We start from the raw sequence: 19,129 nt of genomic DNA, 5'->3' as shown, positions 1-19,129 counted from the left end.
ATGTTTTTGTGGGGACACACTAGCATTCAAATGTTCTTATATTGTCTGTGACAACGGTGATGTATTCATTCAGATTCTCAGACAAGTCTTTGATCACGACCCAGTCCACTGACTCGAGGCAATCTCATAGTCGGTTCTCTGCCTCCTATGTCCACGTTTTTGTTGCTGTTATCTCTGGAACCTTGATCTTTAGCCTCTACTTGCATGTAGGTGGGAAGAGGACAAAATGCAGTCTATGCATTCCTAATCATTCCTAATGACAGTAGAGCAGTGATCGAGTGTGCTGGGGCCCCTGGTCCCATCAAGCTTATATCTTGATGATAATTATGCAGAGATTTCTTCAAACAAACCTGGTTGAAATCCCCAACAATGATTTGAAAGGTGTTGGGGAAGGCTGTTTTCTGTTTGCTGATGTCAGCACTCAATATCTCAAGTACCTGATTAGCATTGATCTTTTAGTGGCATGTAAACTGCAGTCAAGATCACAGAGAATACTTGGTAATAGAAAGGTTGGCACTTAATCATCAGATATTCCAGATCGGGGGAACAAAAGAGCGACAAGGCCGCTGGGTCCGAGCACCACAGAGTTTATCATGAACTTTGATCTCCACCTTCTGCTGCCTCCAAATGAGCAGCCTGGCCATCCTGTGTATTGGGAAGCCCTCAGATCTCAACAACGTGTCTGGCATGTCTGCAGAGTTACCCTTGAAGTTCGTGACAGCAACAGAAACTGATCACACATAGGCTTCTCAACCTTAGGGGGACCCAAACATGTTTTCAACATAATTCAAAGCAGAAAATATTGTTCAGAGTCGGCAGTCAAGGGGATCAATGATCGTTCAAATGGTGCTGCCTCCCTTGCCGGGTGTTTACAATAATTACTGCTTTTGCTTCTGATTGCAAGTGTTCGGATTATTTTGCCTTTAGAATATTTTCTCAACTGAAGTACATGCGTGTGCATTTCTGAACAAGTATCACTGTACCACATTCATGAATATTCAGAAGTACCACGGGCTAGTAGTCTCAATGTGTTTTGTTAGTTTTCAGAAAACATCAAATTTGGTGGTAAAGTGGACAATAAAATAGGTTGAATAAGATTACAATGAGATCAACTAGTAAAGTGGACAGGTGAATGGCAGACAGAATTTAACTCTAAGTGTAAGGTGATACATTTTGGGAAGTTAAACAAGGGATATACAGAATAAATGACTCAGCAGGCCAGGCAGCATCTATGGAAAAAAAATACTCTTCTCCATAGATGCTGCCTGGCTTGCTGAATTCCTCCAGCATTTTGTGTGTGTTGCTCGGATTTCCAGCACCAGCAGATATTCTCTTGTTTCAGAGTAAATGGAAGGGTCCTGGGTGGTGTTGTAGAACAGAGAGAACTAGGGCTCCCACAAACGTAGTTCTGTGAAAATAGTGACATGATTCGACTGGCTGGTGAGGAAGGATACTGTATGCTTCGGTGGAAGTACAGGAGTTGGATCACTGCGTTGCAGCTGCACAAGACATTGGTGAAATGTTGTATGCAGGTGGAATGTGGTATACAGTTCTATTCACAATGCCACAGGAAGGATAGGATAAGCTGGAGAGAAGGCAGAACAGATTCTCAAGAAAATTGTAAAGACATGAGGGATTAAGTTATAAGGAGAGACTGGACAGGCTAGAACTTTTGTAAGGTGAGTAAAAGAGGCTCAAGTGCAATCTTATAAAGGTTTATAAAATCATAGGGGGGTTTTAGGGCAGATAGGCACAGGCTGAACGTGAGAGGGAAAAGATTTAAAAGGCACCTGAGGAGCAAGCTTTTCACACAGATGGTGATGCATATATGGAACGAGTGGTAGAGGCAGGTGTAATTACAATGTTTGAAAGACATTTGTTTTGGTAAATAAGAAAAATTTAGAGAGATCCAAGGCAAATTAAACCAGCTGATGTACCACTTTGGTTGGTATGGATGAGTTCAGCCAATGGGCATGTATCTGTGCTGTAGTGGTCTTTGATTCTACAACAGCATTAACCTTGGCTGTTGGAACACTATACTTCAGAGATTAAATGTAAGCCTTCTCAACCTGGTTGGGTGGATATCAAATATGTGGTATTTTTTCAGACTATCCCCTCATTCAAAATGACCATAACCTAATTTTAGTAATTTTTGTGGGATCTTACTATGCATCCATATAGCTTGCCTCCTTATTCATGTGATAAGGCACTAGGTGAATTTCTTTTATTTATCACCGTTACTTCTAGCATCAATGATAATGAAATGCCAATACCTAATGGTGGACAGTTTAGCTGAATACAAGCAAATTAGGAATTTAAGAATAAGAGAAGATTAACAAACTTGCATCTTGACAAACAGGTCTGAGGAGGAACTTACAGATATTCCAATGTACTTGGCACATGGGAGGAAGGGAGTGGTGAGATTGGGGAGGCGGCTATAAGAAGGAGAATTTATTGTGGACTGTAAGGCTCGGGAGCTCTGACCAGGGACATCTGAATCAAACAGGGCAGGCCATCCCAGAATCAGATCCTAAGTTAACACCTTAGCTAGGCTTTTACTTTGAATTACTATTATTGCATAGGATGTGATTGGCTGTGGATGTCAGAGGGAAGAGTGGAAAAAATCGGTTGCTCCAGTTTCAGCTTTCCCTCTCTCACTTAAAACAATTTTATAACAGTTCCTGTTAAGGGCCACACTGAAGAGCTGCTTCTGGAATAACCCTACATGCCACCAAATTTTTTTAAAAAACCTTGGAAAACAATCCCTTCAGGAGAGATGGGCAAATTGACAAGAAGGTAAAAGAAAATGTCTTTCTGTTCGTGAAATAGAGCTTCTCTTTGAGGTTAATGCTAAAATAAAGCTTTATATTTAAAACCAAATGACAAAGCAGATTATAATTCAATTGCATGTGATGTGACTACTCAACGCACAATTTATTTCAATTACACTGTACTCCAAACAAGATTTTCTCAAAGTCTACATCAAAACAGAACAAACAAAAGCTTTAAGGACCAAAATGAACTGAATCATAAAAGCTAGGAAATGGATAGCAGATGTAGAGAGATGTCCTTTTCTGATTACGAGAGAAAAAGTCTGGTGCTATTGTTGACTGAGGTCCAAGGGTAAAAATATATGAGATGTTGTTTTCCATGTGGCAAATATCTGAACTCATTGAAGAACTTTTCAGTGCAAAGTTCCTTCTGTTGAAAAACCAAGCACCACTTCATATTTTCAACAATGCACTAGTGAAACTGCTAACTGGAACAATCCGGTGAGCTGGGTGAAAGATTTGGATATTTTCTTCTAGACTCTTACCTTAAACCCATAAGGGCAGGTACATCTGTAGAACTCAATAGGGTCATTGTTACAGGTTCCATTGTTTTTGCAAGGATTGGACAGGCATGGGTTGCACTTGGCTGTAATTGCAATGTTCAATGGATCTGTAAAATTAAGAGAATAAGATGTTTCCATGGGTGTCCCATTTGCACTGGTTAACCCTGCTGCAATAACAGGAATAGACAGTAAATCTACTATGCTTTACAATGTAAAACCTTGAATCTGGAATTGTCACCTGGAAAGGGTGATAGGGGAGTGTACACCATTCTCTATTCAGAAAATAAATTGAAATTAACAACTGAATGAAAAATTTACCATAAACCAATTTTTTTCAGCATAGTGATGTATGTCCACGTCTCTTTATTTAAAAAAAAATAAAAATATGTAAAACCAGGAGTCCCTTCTTCACAGAGGAGTTGCAGGTCCCATAGAGATGGGATGTACCAGAGTTCATACTGACTAGCTTGTACAGCTTGACAAAGTTATATTGTTAGAACCTTGACCGGGGTGTCTGAGAGAAAATCAATCAGCCATGATGAAACGGTGGAGCAGACTCGGCAGGCCACATGGCCTAGTTCTGCTCCTATATCTTATGGTCTTATAACACAGGACACTCGCTATCTGTTAACAGTACTTCCCAGTTTGGATAGAAGTTGAAAAGGTCATTACAATGTTGAAAAGAACAAGGCCAATGAAGAGATATTATTCCTGCTTAAGTACACAAGTATGACAGAGGGATATTTTGAGTGCAATTTGCGGCCTTCTTTCTCTCAGGTCGGATAAGCAGAGTTTACCTGGGCATCTTAAAGCTGTTGTGACAGAAGATATGTCATTGTGATAACAGCACGGGGATCTGCCCTAACCACCGCCACCTAGTGGCCAAAGTGCTGCTCCTAGGGTTGCTGTGCATATTCAACCCAAACTGTACAACAAACATCTTCACCACATGATAAATCCAAGTATAGGAAGCATCACTGACATGACGGATAAACGGATATTCACTTTCCTGTTTTCTAGTACTACAGCATAACCCTTCCAAGGGTCAAAAAGTTGTTTTTGACTAAGCTAAACTTTGAACCAATATTCCTTGCTCAGCTTCTTGTATTAAACAAGAGAACAATGAGGTTCTCATTGGCTCATTATTTATTCCAGAGAAACAATAGGGTCTTCATTGGCCTAATTAAGCATTGCACTCACCTGGTTGGATGAATGTTACTGAAAAATATCACATACAGATGATGTCAACTAGTAGCAAAACAATATAAATAAGACCATAAGATATAGGAGCAGTTAGGCCATCTCTTCCATCTTGTCTACTCCAACATTTCATCAAGGCTGATCCCTTTTCCCTCTCAGCCCCAATCTCCTGCCTTCTCCCCGTATCCCTTCATGCCCTGACCAATCAAGAATCTATCAACCTCAGCCTTAAATATACCCAATGACTTGGCCTCAGCCGCCAGTGGCAACGAATTCCACAGATTCACCACTCTCTGCCTAAAGAAATTCCTTCTCATCTCCATTCTAATTGGATGTTCCTAAACTCTGAGGCTGTATCCTCTGGTATTAGACTCCCCCGCTGTAGGAAACATCCTCCCCACATCCACTCTATTGAGGCCTAACACTCTATGTTAGAAAGCAGTCAGGATAGTTGGGAATGACAAGGTGGAATGACAGAAAGACAGGGGTAACAGAAAGAAGATCTAGAATTCATCCCTCAGCCTTCGGTTTCTGAGACCGATGATTCATTGGCTGGGATGAGCTGTTCTCCAATCTTGGCAACTTACTTGCAAATGTTTCATCACATGGAAGGAGACATCATCAGTGCACTGTTAATTGTGGTTTGTCCTTCGAATGCTTGGACTTTATATACTTTTCAATCAGCTGATTCACCATCATTTTATCTGTAGCTCATAACTATTTCATTTTAGCTTGTACAAATTACATCCGTATTTGTTAATCTTCTGTAGTTTAGAAATCTTCTAAGTTTGAAATCTGATTTTAAGTCTATGCTAAGAATTATTCATCTAAATTAAAAGTGTCTCACTAAAAGTAATGTAAACTGTGTTTAAACTACGTTGTTGGCTTTAAATATCTCCTCCTTAGTGGGGGATGGGGGATCCAATGCTCAAATAGTGGGTATTGACAGCTAGACCTCGCCACAGAGACTAGACAGGGAAGAAAACTATAGTATAATCTCGCTAAAGTCAGGATATTTGTAAATACTTATATCGAATAGGTTTCAAAGTCTTCACCTAAGTTTAAAGCTTGCAGACATTGGACTCAGTTTCATCACAGACTATACTCCTACATGTACCTTTCTTCAGTCTCAAAATATCCTTCAACTCAATCAATCAGTAGAGATGACGGGAAATCGTGAAATTTGGCCGACCTCAGAAAAGCATTGCCATTTTATGTCTTCTATCTGATTACATTCAAACTGGATCCTAAAGAATGGGTGCATCACCAACTCAGACCAAGCAAAGATTTGTCACCAATTGAACCCCCTTCTTGATCTGCCTGACTCAGAACTGCATCTCATCTCCAGCAAGTTTTGATTATTGAAGATTTAATCAATGGAACCAACAGAAAATGTTCAGTATTTGTTCAGCAAACACGAGGAAATCTGCAGATGCTGGAAATTCAAACAACACACACAAAATGCTGGTGGAACACAGCAGGCCAGGCAGCATCTATAGGGAGAAGCACTGTCGACTTTTTGGGCTGAGACCCTTCGTCAGGACTAGCTGAAGGGAAAGATACTAAGAGATTTGAAAGTAGTGGAGGGAGGGGGAAATGCGAAATCATAGAAGAAGACCGGAGGGGGTGGGATGAAGCTAAGAGCTGGAAAGGTGATTGGCGAAAGTGATACAGAGCTGGATCCCCATCCCTTCCCACCGATCTCCCTCCAGACACTTATCCTTGTAAGTGGAACAAGTGCTACACCTGCCCTTACACTTCCTCCCTCACCACCATTCAGGGCCCCAGACAGTCCTTCCAGGTGAGGCGACACTTCACCTGTGAGTCAGCTGGTGTGGTATACTGCGTCCGGTGCTCCCGGTGTGGCCTTTTATATATTGGTGAGAACCGACGCAGACTGGGAGACCGTTTTGCTGAACACCTATGCTCTGTCCGCCAGAGAAAGCAGGATCTCCCTGTGGCCACACATTTTAATTCCGTGTCCCATTCCCATTCTGATATGTCTATCCATGGCCTCCTCTATTGTCAAAATGAATCCAAACTCAGGTTGGAGGAACAACACCTTATATACCGGCTGGGTAGCCTCCAACCTGATGGCATGAACATTGACTTCTCTAACTTCCGTTAATGCCCTTCCTCCCCTTCTTACCCCATCCCTGACATATTTAGTTGTTTGTTTTCTTTCTCTCTCTCTGCCCATCATCCTTCCTGTTCTCCATCTCCCACTGGTTCTCCCCCCTCCCCCTTTCTTTCTCCCGAGGCCTCCCTTCCCATGAATCTTTCCCTTCTCCAGCTCTGTATCACGTTCGCCAATCACCTTTCCAGCTCTTAGCTTCAACCCACCCCCTCCGGTCTTCTCCTATCATTTTGCATTTCCCCCTCCCCCCACTACTTTCAAATCTCTTAGTATCTCTCCTTTCAGTTAGTCCTGACGAAGGGTCTCGGCCCGAAACGTCGACAGTGCTTCTCCTTATAGATGCTGCCTGGCCTGCTGTGTTCCACCAGCATTTTGTGTGTGTTGTCAGCATTTGTTCTCATCATCCCTAACATATGAACCTTGGCCATCAGTTCTTCACTGGCTAGAGAAAATGGGCCTTAGACTGCACATCTAGAGAATGAAGTTTCTCTACCGACACCCCCTCAGTACAACACTGCCCCTTAGCAATCAAGATCTATGGCAAGGCTCTGGAAAATGTGGATAATTTTCAATTGCTAGGAAGCCACTTTCAGTGATGTCAGATCTTATGAAATTTACTGTCCATGACATACAAGTTCGCTTTTTGACTGATTGAAAAAATTAGTCTATGAACAACCAGGTTTCATTCCCAGCACCAAGCTTGTGTTCTACCAAGCAGACAAGATCCCTGCCCACTTGTAAAGTTCAAGGTCACGGACAACCTACAGCAAGTACCAAAAAGTACTGGAGAAGTTCCACCAATTCAGACTTTAAAATGTTTCAGATTTGTTAACAAGGTAGGTGAAGAGCTTCAGCTGTCTTCTCATCAAACCATATTTCCAGCTCTGACCATTCCATTCAACTCCATCAGAAGTTTTCCGCAGACTGACACCAGACTCCTGAAAGAAGTACTCTCGTCCAGGCTCTATTAACAAATGATTTTCAGGATGGAACTAAAAGTGCTTTGAACCCGCTTGTTGACTCGTGAAAGAATCCCTGAAAGACTGCCAAAAGTAAGGATGGAGTTGTTGGTAAGTTGAGTGGAACACAAGGGAGGCAGACATGATCCCAAACATCCCACCTCGCTCCTCAGCCAGTTACATCAGCTCCCACAGCAGAGTCGTGGAAACCCTGGGTGACTGTCTTAGGAGAAGTAGGGCATCAGGTTGAAACCTTGTTGGATGTGTAAACAGATTGAAAAATTAAACACAGGAGACTTTCTCGGTCCTGGCAAAAGTACTCTGGCTTGACAAATTTATTCTGTTTTTTTCAGTAAAGCTGAATACTTCGAGCATTTGCTCTTTTTACGTCTGATTTTCAGCCTCAACAATCTTTTAAGTTTTTTCATTAACACAGGAACTTGGTTTCTTGCACATTGAATTTAACTTCAATAAACAACTGGTCTCCCCGGGAACGACCACATCAGGCTGGCACAAGTTCGAGAAGCGCATTATAACTTGACGAACAATCTCAGTGATCCTCTTCTCCCTGATCATGAACATGCTGGTTAAGGCAACTGAAGTGGAGCGTAGAGGTCCTCTGACTAAGACAGGTATGCAGCAGAACTCGATCCGAGCCTTCGTAGGTGACCTCACGGTGAGAACTGTATCAGTCCCAGGCCGTAGGTGGATCCGCAAGGCACTAGAGAGGATCATCGCATAGGCAAGGATGAGCTTTACGCCAGAGAAATCAAGGTTTCTGGTGTTAAAGAAAGGCTGATTTATGGACCAGTTCCATTTCTCCTTGCTATCCCATCCATCTCTGACAAACTGGTCAAGAGCCTGGGGAGGAGCTTTGACTGTAGCCATCCAGAAGACCACCAAGGAGTTAGAAGTCTGGCTCACCATGGTGGCAAGTTCAAGGCCTGGATCTACCAGCATGGCATCCTCCCTTGAATTCTTTGGCTACTTCTGGTAAATGAGGTACCCATGTCATCAGCTGAGGCTCTTGAAAGAAAGATCAATGACTGGGCCTCCCACACAGCCTGCGCAGCATTGCTTTGTATGGGAAGAGGAACAAACTGCAGCTTCCCTTCGGGAACCTGAGTAGACAATAAAAATGCTGTTGTACAGAAATTCCAGTGACCCCCAAAGTCTCAACAGCAGGCACTGAGGAACAGACAGGCAGGAAGTGAAAGGCCCAGGGCACAGTAGAGATGGCTGAGTCACATCTGAGGGACAGGGATCTGGTCAGGCAGGACTAGGTGGATTTCCTTCAACCCACTTCGGCAGGGCCCCAGGCAGGGGCAGATACAGACTGTCCCAGAAGAAGGTGCGAGCAACTGTCATGGAAATGTTACCACCAGGGTAGTAGGAATGGGGCAGCAGGGAGCTTGAACAAGATGGGAGTTTGCACTGAAGTGGAAAATCTCCTGGTCCAGCATCTGACAGGCAGAACACCAATGCATCCAGGCTGTGTATGATGTCCTGCCTAGTCTAATAAACCTTTTTGCCTGGGGAAAAGTGAGGCACTATCATGTCCTCTGTGCTCTGGCAGCAGGGCCCTGGAACATATTGTCAACGACTACCTATATGCCCTGAGAGAGGGCTGCTACCACTGGCACCATGAACTGGTGCTGAAGGCAGTGGCAGAAAATATCTCGTCAGTCGGCAACTCCATCAACCCTGAAAGCTGGAGACCAACCACAATCCTGTCTGAGATCGTGAGCGGGCCTGTTTGCCATGGGTCTGACTGGCAACTGAAAGTGGACCTTGGCAAGCAATTAAACTTCCCTGAATTCATCGCATCAACATCCTCGAGGCCTGACATGGTCATTCTGTCAGAAGCCTCAAAGCAGGTGGTCATGGTAGAACTGACCATTAATTCCTTGGGAAGACCAGACTGAGGACACATTTGAGCTTAAGAAAGCCAAATACCAGGAGCTGGTAGAGCAATGCTAGAGACGGGGTGGAGGGTCCGATGTGGGTTTATAGAGGTGTGGTGTAGAAGTTCTGCTGGTTGCTCGCTCTGCAGAGCCTGCTCTCTCCTTGGCATTACAGGGGCTACAAAGAGAAGAGCCACCAGGATCGTCACAGAGTCTAATCCAGATGACTATGTGGCCCCTGGACCAATGGTGCTGGGACACAAGTTGGCTTGTCACCTGAGCAAGTGTGTCAGATGCTGAAAGACCCAAAAAACCCAACGACACCAGGTTACGTCACTGACAATATGTCTCAGTGCATCCTAGGATGTATCTCAGCATTATGTTTAAAATTTTTCATAAACACAGGAACTTGCTTTTTTGCCACATAAAATTTTAACTTCAATAAACAACTTGAAAATGTAAAAGTTCATATTGGGCTGTCTAATGCCTGTACGTAATTCTCCACACTGTTCTGGCAGTGTAGGCATACGAAAGTGACCTTGCACGTCTCGTCAGCGGTGTGCTTCTTTAATTAATGATGTTGGTACCATGATTAAGGTGGCTGTTTAGAGCTTTACTAACTGTGATCCAAACCCACATACCTTTGCAATGGAACTTGTTTGTGGGTGTTGTCAGCAGAAGTTTTTCATTCATGTCCTCTGGTCCGGTGCAACGGGCTATACCTGGCTCCTTATAGCCTGTCTTCACCCACTCGGACAGCCAGCGCAGGTTGCAATCACAGTACAGAGGGTTGGCCCCAAGAGCTCTAGGGACAGAGAGAAAGTAAACACAGAATCATGCAAATGTTGGGTGAGTTGTTTGGACTTTCCTCAGCAGAAAGTATACCCATGGGACGCAACTCTCCCTTGGCTTTAATCAGGAGCGAAAGCAGCAAAGCTCTGATCACAGAATCACATGGAAAGAGGACATTCGGCCCATCGAGTCCACGCAGCTGTGTTTAAAAGCAATCCAACTAATTCCATTCCATTCATGGCCCCCTGCTCCCACCTCACACCCAACAATTCTTTTCCCTTTTGGATATTTATCCAGTTCCATTTTGAATGCCGTGATTGAATTTGCATCGGCAGAGCATTCCACACACCAAGTAATTTGAATAAAGACAATTAATAAAACAATCAATGTCCTTTTATTCTTTTAAACTCTGCTACCACGTTTTGTGCAGGTTAAGCGAGCAACGCCATGTTGGCCCTGTTGCTGGGCGCTCAGTTTGCACCTTGGTCCATTTCTGAATAAAAACAAATTCTATTCACACCACAGCTGAAAGAGTTTTAAATGGAAATCATAGGGTACTGAGAATATTTTGCATCTTTGTATTTGGAGAATGGAAGAGATCTCATTAACTCATTCTGGGCTTGATACAGAACAAACAGTCCACTTTCAATTCATAAAATGCTCCATTGGAGTCAATAATGCAGAAATTATTGAAAAGGATGATTTGTAAAATATCCCTTATGGGTTCTTCATAACAAATATTGTTTTAATGTATGCACTTTTTATCAGAACTCAGTAGAGACTTTTTAATAGACAAACAGTAATACAGGGCATGCATTATAAATTCTCTTAACTACAACAGTTAAAACTCCAAAGGAACACATTAATACAGTAATCCCCTGTGAACACATTAATTTTAATCAGCACTTAATCCTGTTTATAAAATGGGCACCAAACCGGCTGTTGGTACGGTTCATTTTTACTTGCAGCCAGTTTGAAATAAACTTTTGATTTCTTTTTATTGACATACAGCACGTGACAGGCCTTTTCGGCCCTTCGAGCCGTGCTGCCCAGCAATCCCCCAGTTTAATCCTAGCCTCATCATGGGACAATTTACGATGACAAATTAACATAGCAAGCGGTTTTTGGACTGCAAGAGGGAACTGGAGCACCCGGAGGAAACAAACATGGTCACAGGGAGAACGTACAAACTCCTTCCAGACAGCAGTGGTAACTGAACCCGGGTCGCAGGTACTATAACCACCATGCCACCTCATTATTTTGGAATTACATTTTATTGCTAAATTAGAAGGCAGCTCCCCCTTTACATCACAATCCAACTACTTAGTCTTATTTCACCTACGACCTTGTACTTCTTCCCCCTCCTCCCTCCACCTTCCTGCTCTGACCTCATCTTTCTTTCCAGTCCTGATGAAACGTTGACTGTTCACTCTTTCCGATATATGCTGCCTGGCCTGTGGGTTCCTCCTGCATTTTTTTATGTGTTAACTTGGATTTCCAGCATCAGCAGATTTTCTCGTGCTTGTTAGTCTTATTTCAAATTGGTTACATACACTAAATATCAAGTTGTATCCTTAATTAAATCCATGAATATCTACTCATTCTTTTAGTCTGTTTTGAAATTTATTTGTTTTGAAATAGCAGTACATGGTACACTGACACTCTGAAAGTCAGCAGTACTGACTTGGGGTGGGGGGGGGTGAATTTTTACATTTCACATTGCTGGTTAATAATCGTTAACATTTACTTGAGAAGGGAGGCCAGCATTTATCTAGTGTTGCAACTGAAGAGAGGCATTTCCTTTGATTCAATACTGCACATGTAACTCTAACATCAATCTTTTACTCCAGACTCCAAACTGGTTCTTGAACATGCAGCTTTCCTGGTCAGAGCTCAGAGTGGATCCACGCATTTATAAGAGGCACCAATGGCATTCTAGTCAAGGCTTGCCGAAGTTGAAGACCCGATACCTGCGAGACCGGGCCGGGGAATGGAGTTCGGAGGCAGCCTACCTCGGTGTGCGCGAGTGGATGGTGGGAGGGAGGAATAGGGCTTGTTTTGCTACTGTTGATTTTTTGTGTGGTTGCTGTTGTTGTTGCTGCTGCTTGTGTTTTGTTGAATATTGTGGGCATTGGAATGTGTGGGCTGCCCCCAGCACATTTTCAGGCGGTGTTGTTTGTTAGTGCAAATGACATATTTCACTGTCTGTTTCAATGTGCATGTGGCAAATAAACAAATCTGAACCTGAAATTATTGTCAACTAATTCAAATTTTTCTGTGCAAATTGTAACTGTAGTCATATATGTATAACTTAGTGGAGACTCTTCAAAACTATGCCAATCTAATTATCCCTTCAGCAGACATTGGTGTAACCATATAACAATTACTGCACGGAAACAGGCCATCTCAGCCCTTCTAGTCCGTGCCGAACGCTTACTCTCACCTAATCCCACCGGCCTGCACTCAGCCCATAACCTTCCATTCCTTTCCTGTCCATATACCTATCCAATTTTTCTTTAAATGACAATATCAAACCTGCCTCTACCACTTCTACTGGAAGCTCGTTCCACACAGCTACCACTCTCTGAGTAAAGAAGTTCCCCTTCGTGTTACCCCTAAACTTTTGCCCCCTAACTCTCAACTCATGTCCTCTTGTTTGAATCTCCCCAAATCTCAATGGAAAAAGCCTACCCACATCAACTCTAAAGACGTCCCAGAATGAACAACTTTGCAGAAGCTTGTCTGTAAGATTACCATACTTTTACACCAAAGACTGAAAGCTGTTGAAATCTGGAAAATCATAGTGCTGCTTTAATTTTCTTGTGAATAAATTTGAAAATCCTCTAAGACCTGGACATAAGAATTTCTGATAAACAAGACTAATTCTTGACCCATAAAGTGTAGTTTTTCTTTCAAGGTGTAACATACACACCAATGCCTTGTTTCCCCAATAAAACTAATCACTTTGAATACAACCTATTCTCAAACAAAAGGACCTGAATATTAATTGAACGAATTTATTGCTCTTACTGGAAAGGCTCAGGAAAATGGCATGTGCAAAAGGTCTTGCAAATATGAAAGAGAAAAGCAGCAAAAAAACATTCTTACTATAGAAGAATGTCACTTTTCAATCACAGGAGGGGCTGTGCCAAGACACCGATTGATACTGAAGACAGAGGTTAGTGGTTATACAGAAACAGGGCCAAATTCGTGAAAAGAAAATGAAGAAATGAGAAATAAGTAACACATATAGCTTCATTATAGAACTCAAAGCAACATCCAAAAATATGGATGATATGCTGATCCAAAATTACACATGAAACCAACAACAGAGGTTGCAGAACTGACCAAGCAATTGGGTGCACCAATTTCCATCTTCTGTCTTCAACGGCAAGTAGGAAAGTCTGCCAATGACTTAACTTTATTAGGTGACTTTGGTAAGATTTCCAAACACTTTATCAATGTCAGAAATAACACAGAGCTGAGAAAATGTTCCATTGAACAAAAGCTAATGAAGGAAATGGCTAGGAAATACCTGCAAATCCAGCTGGATGATAGAAAAAAAACACAACATTATTTTACAGTTCATTCAACAGTGACTGCTCGATCCAAAAAGTGTCCAGCACAATTCCAGCATGATCAGCTGAAACAAGAAATGTAAGGGGCATCCACCAGCACTGGGAGCTACACTGAGAGGACACTAATCCCATAAAAGTTAAACCACTTTGCTGCCTGGTCAACCATGTCACAGCAAAATGGCAAGAAACATTACAAAAATTGAAATTTCCAAAGGTTAATATCAGTTTGCAAAAAAAAAGGTCCCTGAAGTTAACTTAAGAAGGAATTACATATTTTCAGTATGACTGCTTGTGCATTAGGGTTGTGGAAAGCTTATCTTCTACAATGTCAAAACTGCAGTAATCAGACGTAGAAAGCTTCATTGCTCTAATCAGCAGAGAAGTGTGGAAATTGCCTTTAAACCTACAAATGTAAATTCACAAACCTTCAGTTGAGGCTGGGGCATTACGTCCACAAAATTTCTTTGAATGCACTAATTATGGAGCCACTAATGCACAGGATCGCAAGAGGGTTCTAGACCTGCCAAACCCATCGGGGGCACAGACATTCCTGCTATCAAGGACATTTTCCAGAGATGGTGCCTCAAGAAGGGAGCATTCATCATGAAGGGCTCTCAGCATCCGGGACATGCTCGCTTCTCATTACTCCAGCTCCAGGAGGAGCTGGAGCCTGAAAACACACACTCAGTGATTGAGGAACAGTTTCTTCGCCTCCATCAACAGATTTCTGAATGAACCATGAACACTATCTCATTATTCTTTTTCTTGCATTACTTATTTATGTTTCAACCAACAGGACAACATCCTTGTCATGCTTTGGAGGCTTGCGTGCCTCATTGACCTGGAGAACTGTATTGGCTGGAGTCAGGGCTTTATGCTTTGGCTCTTGTTGGGTCACCCATGCCAAAGAGGTCAAAGGATAGAGGGCAGGTGAAGACTGGTCCTCCAGGTTCAGGGTTCAGCTCAGGGCTAACAACCCTGACTAGTAAAACAAAATTATTACGGGAACAGCAATGAAGAATCCTTCCTTATTTGAATGCGATAGTATTCCTCAGACTCCACCCAGGACTTCGATGACTGACAGTAGTGAAAACCGAGCTACTGACATGATAAAAGAAGCCCTGAACACTCCCAGAGATGGAGGTCTTTCATTGCTGTCCTGAACACCATTTATTTCTGTAACTTACGGATTGTTATACCTTTGCACTTACTGTTGTCACAAAACAACTGGCTTCACCACATATGTCAGTGATCAATCTGACTCTGATTCCAAGGAACGATCCATTAGGAAAATAAATTATTTTAAAATCCATCACGAAGACGACAGAATTTGAAATTCTAATGTAAAATGGTACCCCCTTTGCTCTCTACAGTAATGAGTTAAACTACAGAGTATTTATTGCTTTTAATTCATATGTACGTTTAAGGATATATTTCAGAAGCATTTTTCAATGTTACTTACAGATGAGAGAGTGATGTCAGACCACTGAATGCCCCATTAGGTATGGTGGAGATATCATTACCATGTAAAGTCCTATTGGGAAAAACATAAAAATACATCACTAGAAATAAGCAAAAAAACAATATAATATTTTATAGGGAACTGCAAACATTTAAAGTACTCAATACATTAATGTAACAGGATTTTTTGAAAAATGCCGATTGATCCAAGAATGAGAGGACGTCTGGCAGCTCTTGGGCTGTATTCCCTGGAGTTCAGGAGAATGAGGGGGGATCTCACAGAAACATTCTGAATGTTAAAAGGCCTGAACAGATTAGATATGGCACAGTTATTTCCCATGGTAGGGGATTGAAGGACTTCCTTTTAGAACTGAGATGAGGAGAAATTACTTTAGTCAGAGGGTGGTAAATCTGTGGAATTTGTTGCCATGAGCGGCTGTGGAGGCCAAGTTATTGGGTGTATTTAAGGCAGAGATAGATAGGTTCTTGATTAGCCAGGACATCAAAGGGTACAGGTTGAAAGCAGTGGAATGCGGATGACTGGATGAAGTGGATCAACCCATGATTGAATGGCAGAGCAGACTTGATGGGCCAAATGGCCTACTTCTGCTCCTAAATCTTATGGTCTTATGGTCTTATCCCAACTGCCTGAATCTCAGATGAATTTAAACAAAAAGTGAGAGGTGAAGATATTTTAGATTCATAGTCATAGAATACTACAACACAGAAACAGGCCCTTTGACCCATCTAGTCTGTGCTGAATTATGAATCTGACTGGTCCCAGTCCTTTGAATACCACCCATCCAAGTACCTATCAACATATCTCTTAAATGAGGAAACTGAACCCCCATCACTTCTGCTGGCAGCTTGTTCCACTCTCTCAACACCTACTGAGTGAAGAAGATCCCCTTCATGTTCCTCTTAAAAATTTCAACTTTCACCCTTAACCCATGACCTCTATCTCTAGTCTCACCCAACCTCTATGGAATAAGCCTGCTTGTATTTATTCTATCTATACATCTCATAATTTTGTATACCTTTATCAAATCTCCCCTCAATCTTCTATTCTCTGGGGAATAAAGTCCTAACCGATTCAACTTTCCCTATACCTCAGGTCCACAAATCCTGGCAATATCCTTGTAAATTTCCTCTGCACTCTTTCAATCTTATTGACACCTTTCCTTAAGGCAGGTGACCAAAACTGCACACAATACTCTAAATTAGGCCTCAACAACATCTTATACAATTTAAACATAACGTCCCAACTCCTGTACTCAATACTTTGATTTATGAAGGCCAATGTACCAAAAGCTTTCCTTACAACCCTATCATCCTGTCACACCACTTTCAAAGAATTATGGATCTGTATTCCCAGATCCCCCTGTTCTATGTACCTCCTCAGTACCACTTACCGTATAAGTCCTGCCATGGTTTGTTAGGGAACTCCTCACACTATTCTGCATGAAATTCAATCTGCTATTTTTCTGCCCATTTTTCCAGCTGGTCAAACATAATGCATATGACTAATCCGTTAGATTATTCAGTTCCTACTGCCCATTCTACTATTAGTCTTTATTCCGTTTATTTACTCACTTCAGTTCATTATCTATTGATATCCTTCACAAAACAAAAATCAACCAGGCCCCAGTTTTGAGGTCCAATTGACCAAAGTTCACTGGCTTTGTATATGTGACAGGTTAGAGATTCCAGGGTTCCATTTATACCATTGCTTCTTGTCTCCACACTTAGATGATGGAGCTCAAATTTGAAATTAGGCCCCCTTGTTAGAGCTTTCCTGCCTAATAATTTTCTTTTCTCTATGAACCCAATCAAATGACTTAATCATCTTAAACGCTTTAATGAGATAATGTCATGGGACTTTGGAGAACCAAATAATTTGTAGGAGTATATCAGTGTGTCAAATGGCATTTATGGGAGGAAAGGTTTTGACAACATTTAGAACTGAAACCCTACATCAGGGTTTTGACCCCATTCCTTCAGGATCACAGGCAGATAATTTAGGATCTCATTCCTTCACACATGTTCTCCAGTGACTGAAGGAGATGGTTCATTAGCACTTTCTCAACAAGGATGCATAACAGTTGCTCGCATTATGTGTGATACCCACATACATTTTTAAGTAACTGAGAGTTACAATATGAATACTCACCTAATGTTCAATGATCATCTGTCAGGCCTGAACGTGCAGGCACCTCCATTCTCCACCCAGCTGATAGGAATCACGTGTACCTCGTTTTCACCTCATCACCTGCAGCCTATTTAAACCTTGCTCTTAGCCACAGTCCTTTGTTCACCCATCAAACCAGCCAGTTTCTCCTAGCCTTCTGTTACTTTTTTTGTTTTGTGGCCCCATGTGGCTTGTTATTTTGCGGTTTGTTAGTAAAATATCATTCACTGCTAAATGGTCTCTTACTGCTCTGCTTCTGGACAAAGCAATGGTGGCATAGCAGTTAGTGGGATGCTATAACAACTCAGGGTGTTTCGGAGTTCAGAGGTCAATTCCAGTGCTGTTCTGTAAGGAGTCTCTGTATGTCCTGCCCGTGGAATGTGTGGGATTTTCCTGAGTGCTCCAGTTCCTCCCACTTAACCAGGTTGGTTAAGTGTTCATTGTTAATTGTTCAGTGATTAGGTTAGGGGTTAACTGGTGTTAGGGTTCCTGGGGCAGTGTGGCTTGAAGGGCCTGGCTAAATAAATAAATAAACCCCTTCTATATTTCCTGGCCGCATCTTGACCTTATCCCTTTACTTTTGCTGGTCAGACTGAAATTAACCTCAAGCACAATGAAGCAAGGCTCTCACTGGGAATGCTCATATTATGCCCATCTCATCTAAGAATGTAACGGGAAATTTTGTCACATACAAGTCACCCCATCTTACTAATTCCTGAGATGTTCACCCTATACATATGAACGAGCATTTGGGAGATTAGTCAGATCTATTTGCCAGCTGTTGCATGGTGCAGTCTTCCTCTCAGTCCATGGCCACATTTCTAACTTGCAAACTTTCTGGATTACAAATACTGTTGTCCTCAGGAATAAAAACATCCTTGCAAGCTGAGGGGACTATATTGAATCTGTACCATCAAGCAATCCTGCAGGATTTGCTACATGAGTAACAATGTGTTGACCTCAGGATGGTGTTAAAGCTATGCAGTTCATCATAAGAAGAACAGGACTTCTCGATTTTTACAGTTCGCATACATTAGTTTGGTGGTTCTGACACTTGGCTGGTGATACAGAAGTTGTAGAGTTCAAACTATACCAGAATCTAATGCTTGCAAAAAGTTGATATGCTTGCTAAGATCCTTTGGAGAAAAGAAGTTAACAATTTCTATTTGGCCTGGTCAAGATGGTTGACCTTGAGGAAACACTTGACAATGCAACTCAAAAACAAAATTATAGAAAAAAACAGAAAATCTTACAGTTGAAAAATAGCATGGAGAGATCAAGAAAGGGATGGGATGGGGAGAGAAAAAGACAGAGATAATTGAGGTAAGGAGCTGGATAGTAAGATGTGAATTTATTTCCCAGCAATATCTAAGACACAAAGCCTAGTTCTTTAATTCTCAAAGACTCAAAATTTCTTTCAGTTGACACCTTGCTTTATACTCACAATAGTCGTAAAGACTTCAAGCCATCAAAAGCGTGAAGTGGGATGCACCTCAGCCGGTTGTAGCTCAAGATCCTGAGAAGCAAAACATTAACAAGGATGATGATGGGTTGGTGGTGGAGCAGAGCATAGTGA

General features: G+C 42.0%; 1 protein-coding gene across 2 annotated transcripts in view; it reads right to left on the bottom strand.

Annotated features, from left to right (window-relative positions):
- The window catches only part of LOC140739492 (slit homolog 3 protein-like), a 611,537-nt gene that overhangs the window by 50,973 nt on the left and 541,435 nt on the right, over positions 1-19,129 (bottom strand). For both annotated transcript variants that reach the window (XM_073067845.1, XM_073067846.1), the window contains 4 exons: positions 18,998-19,069; positions 15,367-15,438; positions 10,176-10,339; positions 3,317-3,441 (listed from right to left, as the gene is read on the bottom strand). In XM_073067845.1, the coding sequence (XP_072923946.1) occupies positions 3,317-3,441; positions 10,176-10,339; positions 15,367-15,438; positions 18,998-19,069 (433 nt within the window). The remainder of the gene's footprint in view (positions 1-3,316; positions 3,442-10,175; positions 10,340-15,366; positions 15,439-18,997; positions 19,070-19,129) is intronic.

Source organism: Hemitrygon akajei, chromosome 15 (assembly GCF_048418815.1).
Source record: "Hemitrygon akajei chromosome 15, sHemAka1.3, whole genome shotgun sequence".
NCBI classification, from domain to species: domain Eukaryota; kingdom Metazoa; phylum Chordata; class Chondrichthyes; order Myliobatiformes; family Dasyatidae; genus Hemitrygon; species Hemitrygon akajei.
The sequence above is the reverse complement of the archived record's forward strand: the minus strand, read 5'-3'. Positions and strand labels throughout refer to the sequence as shown.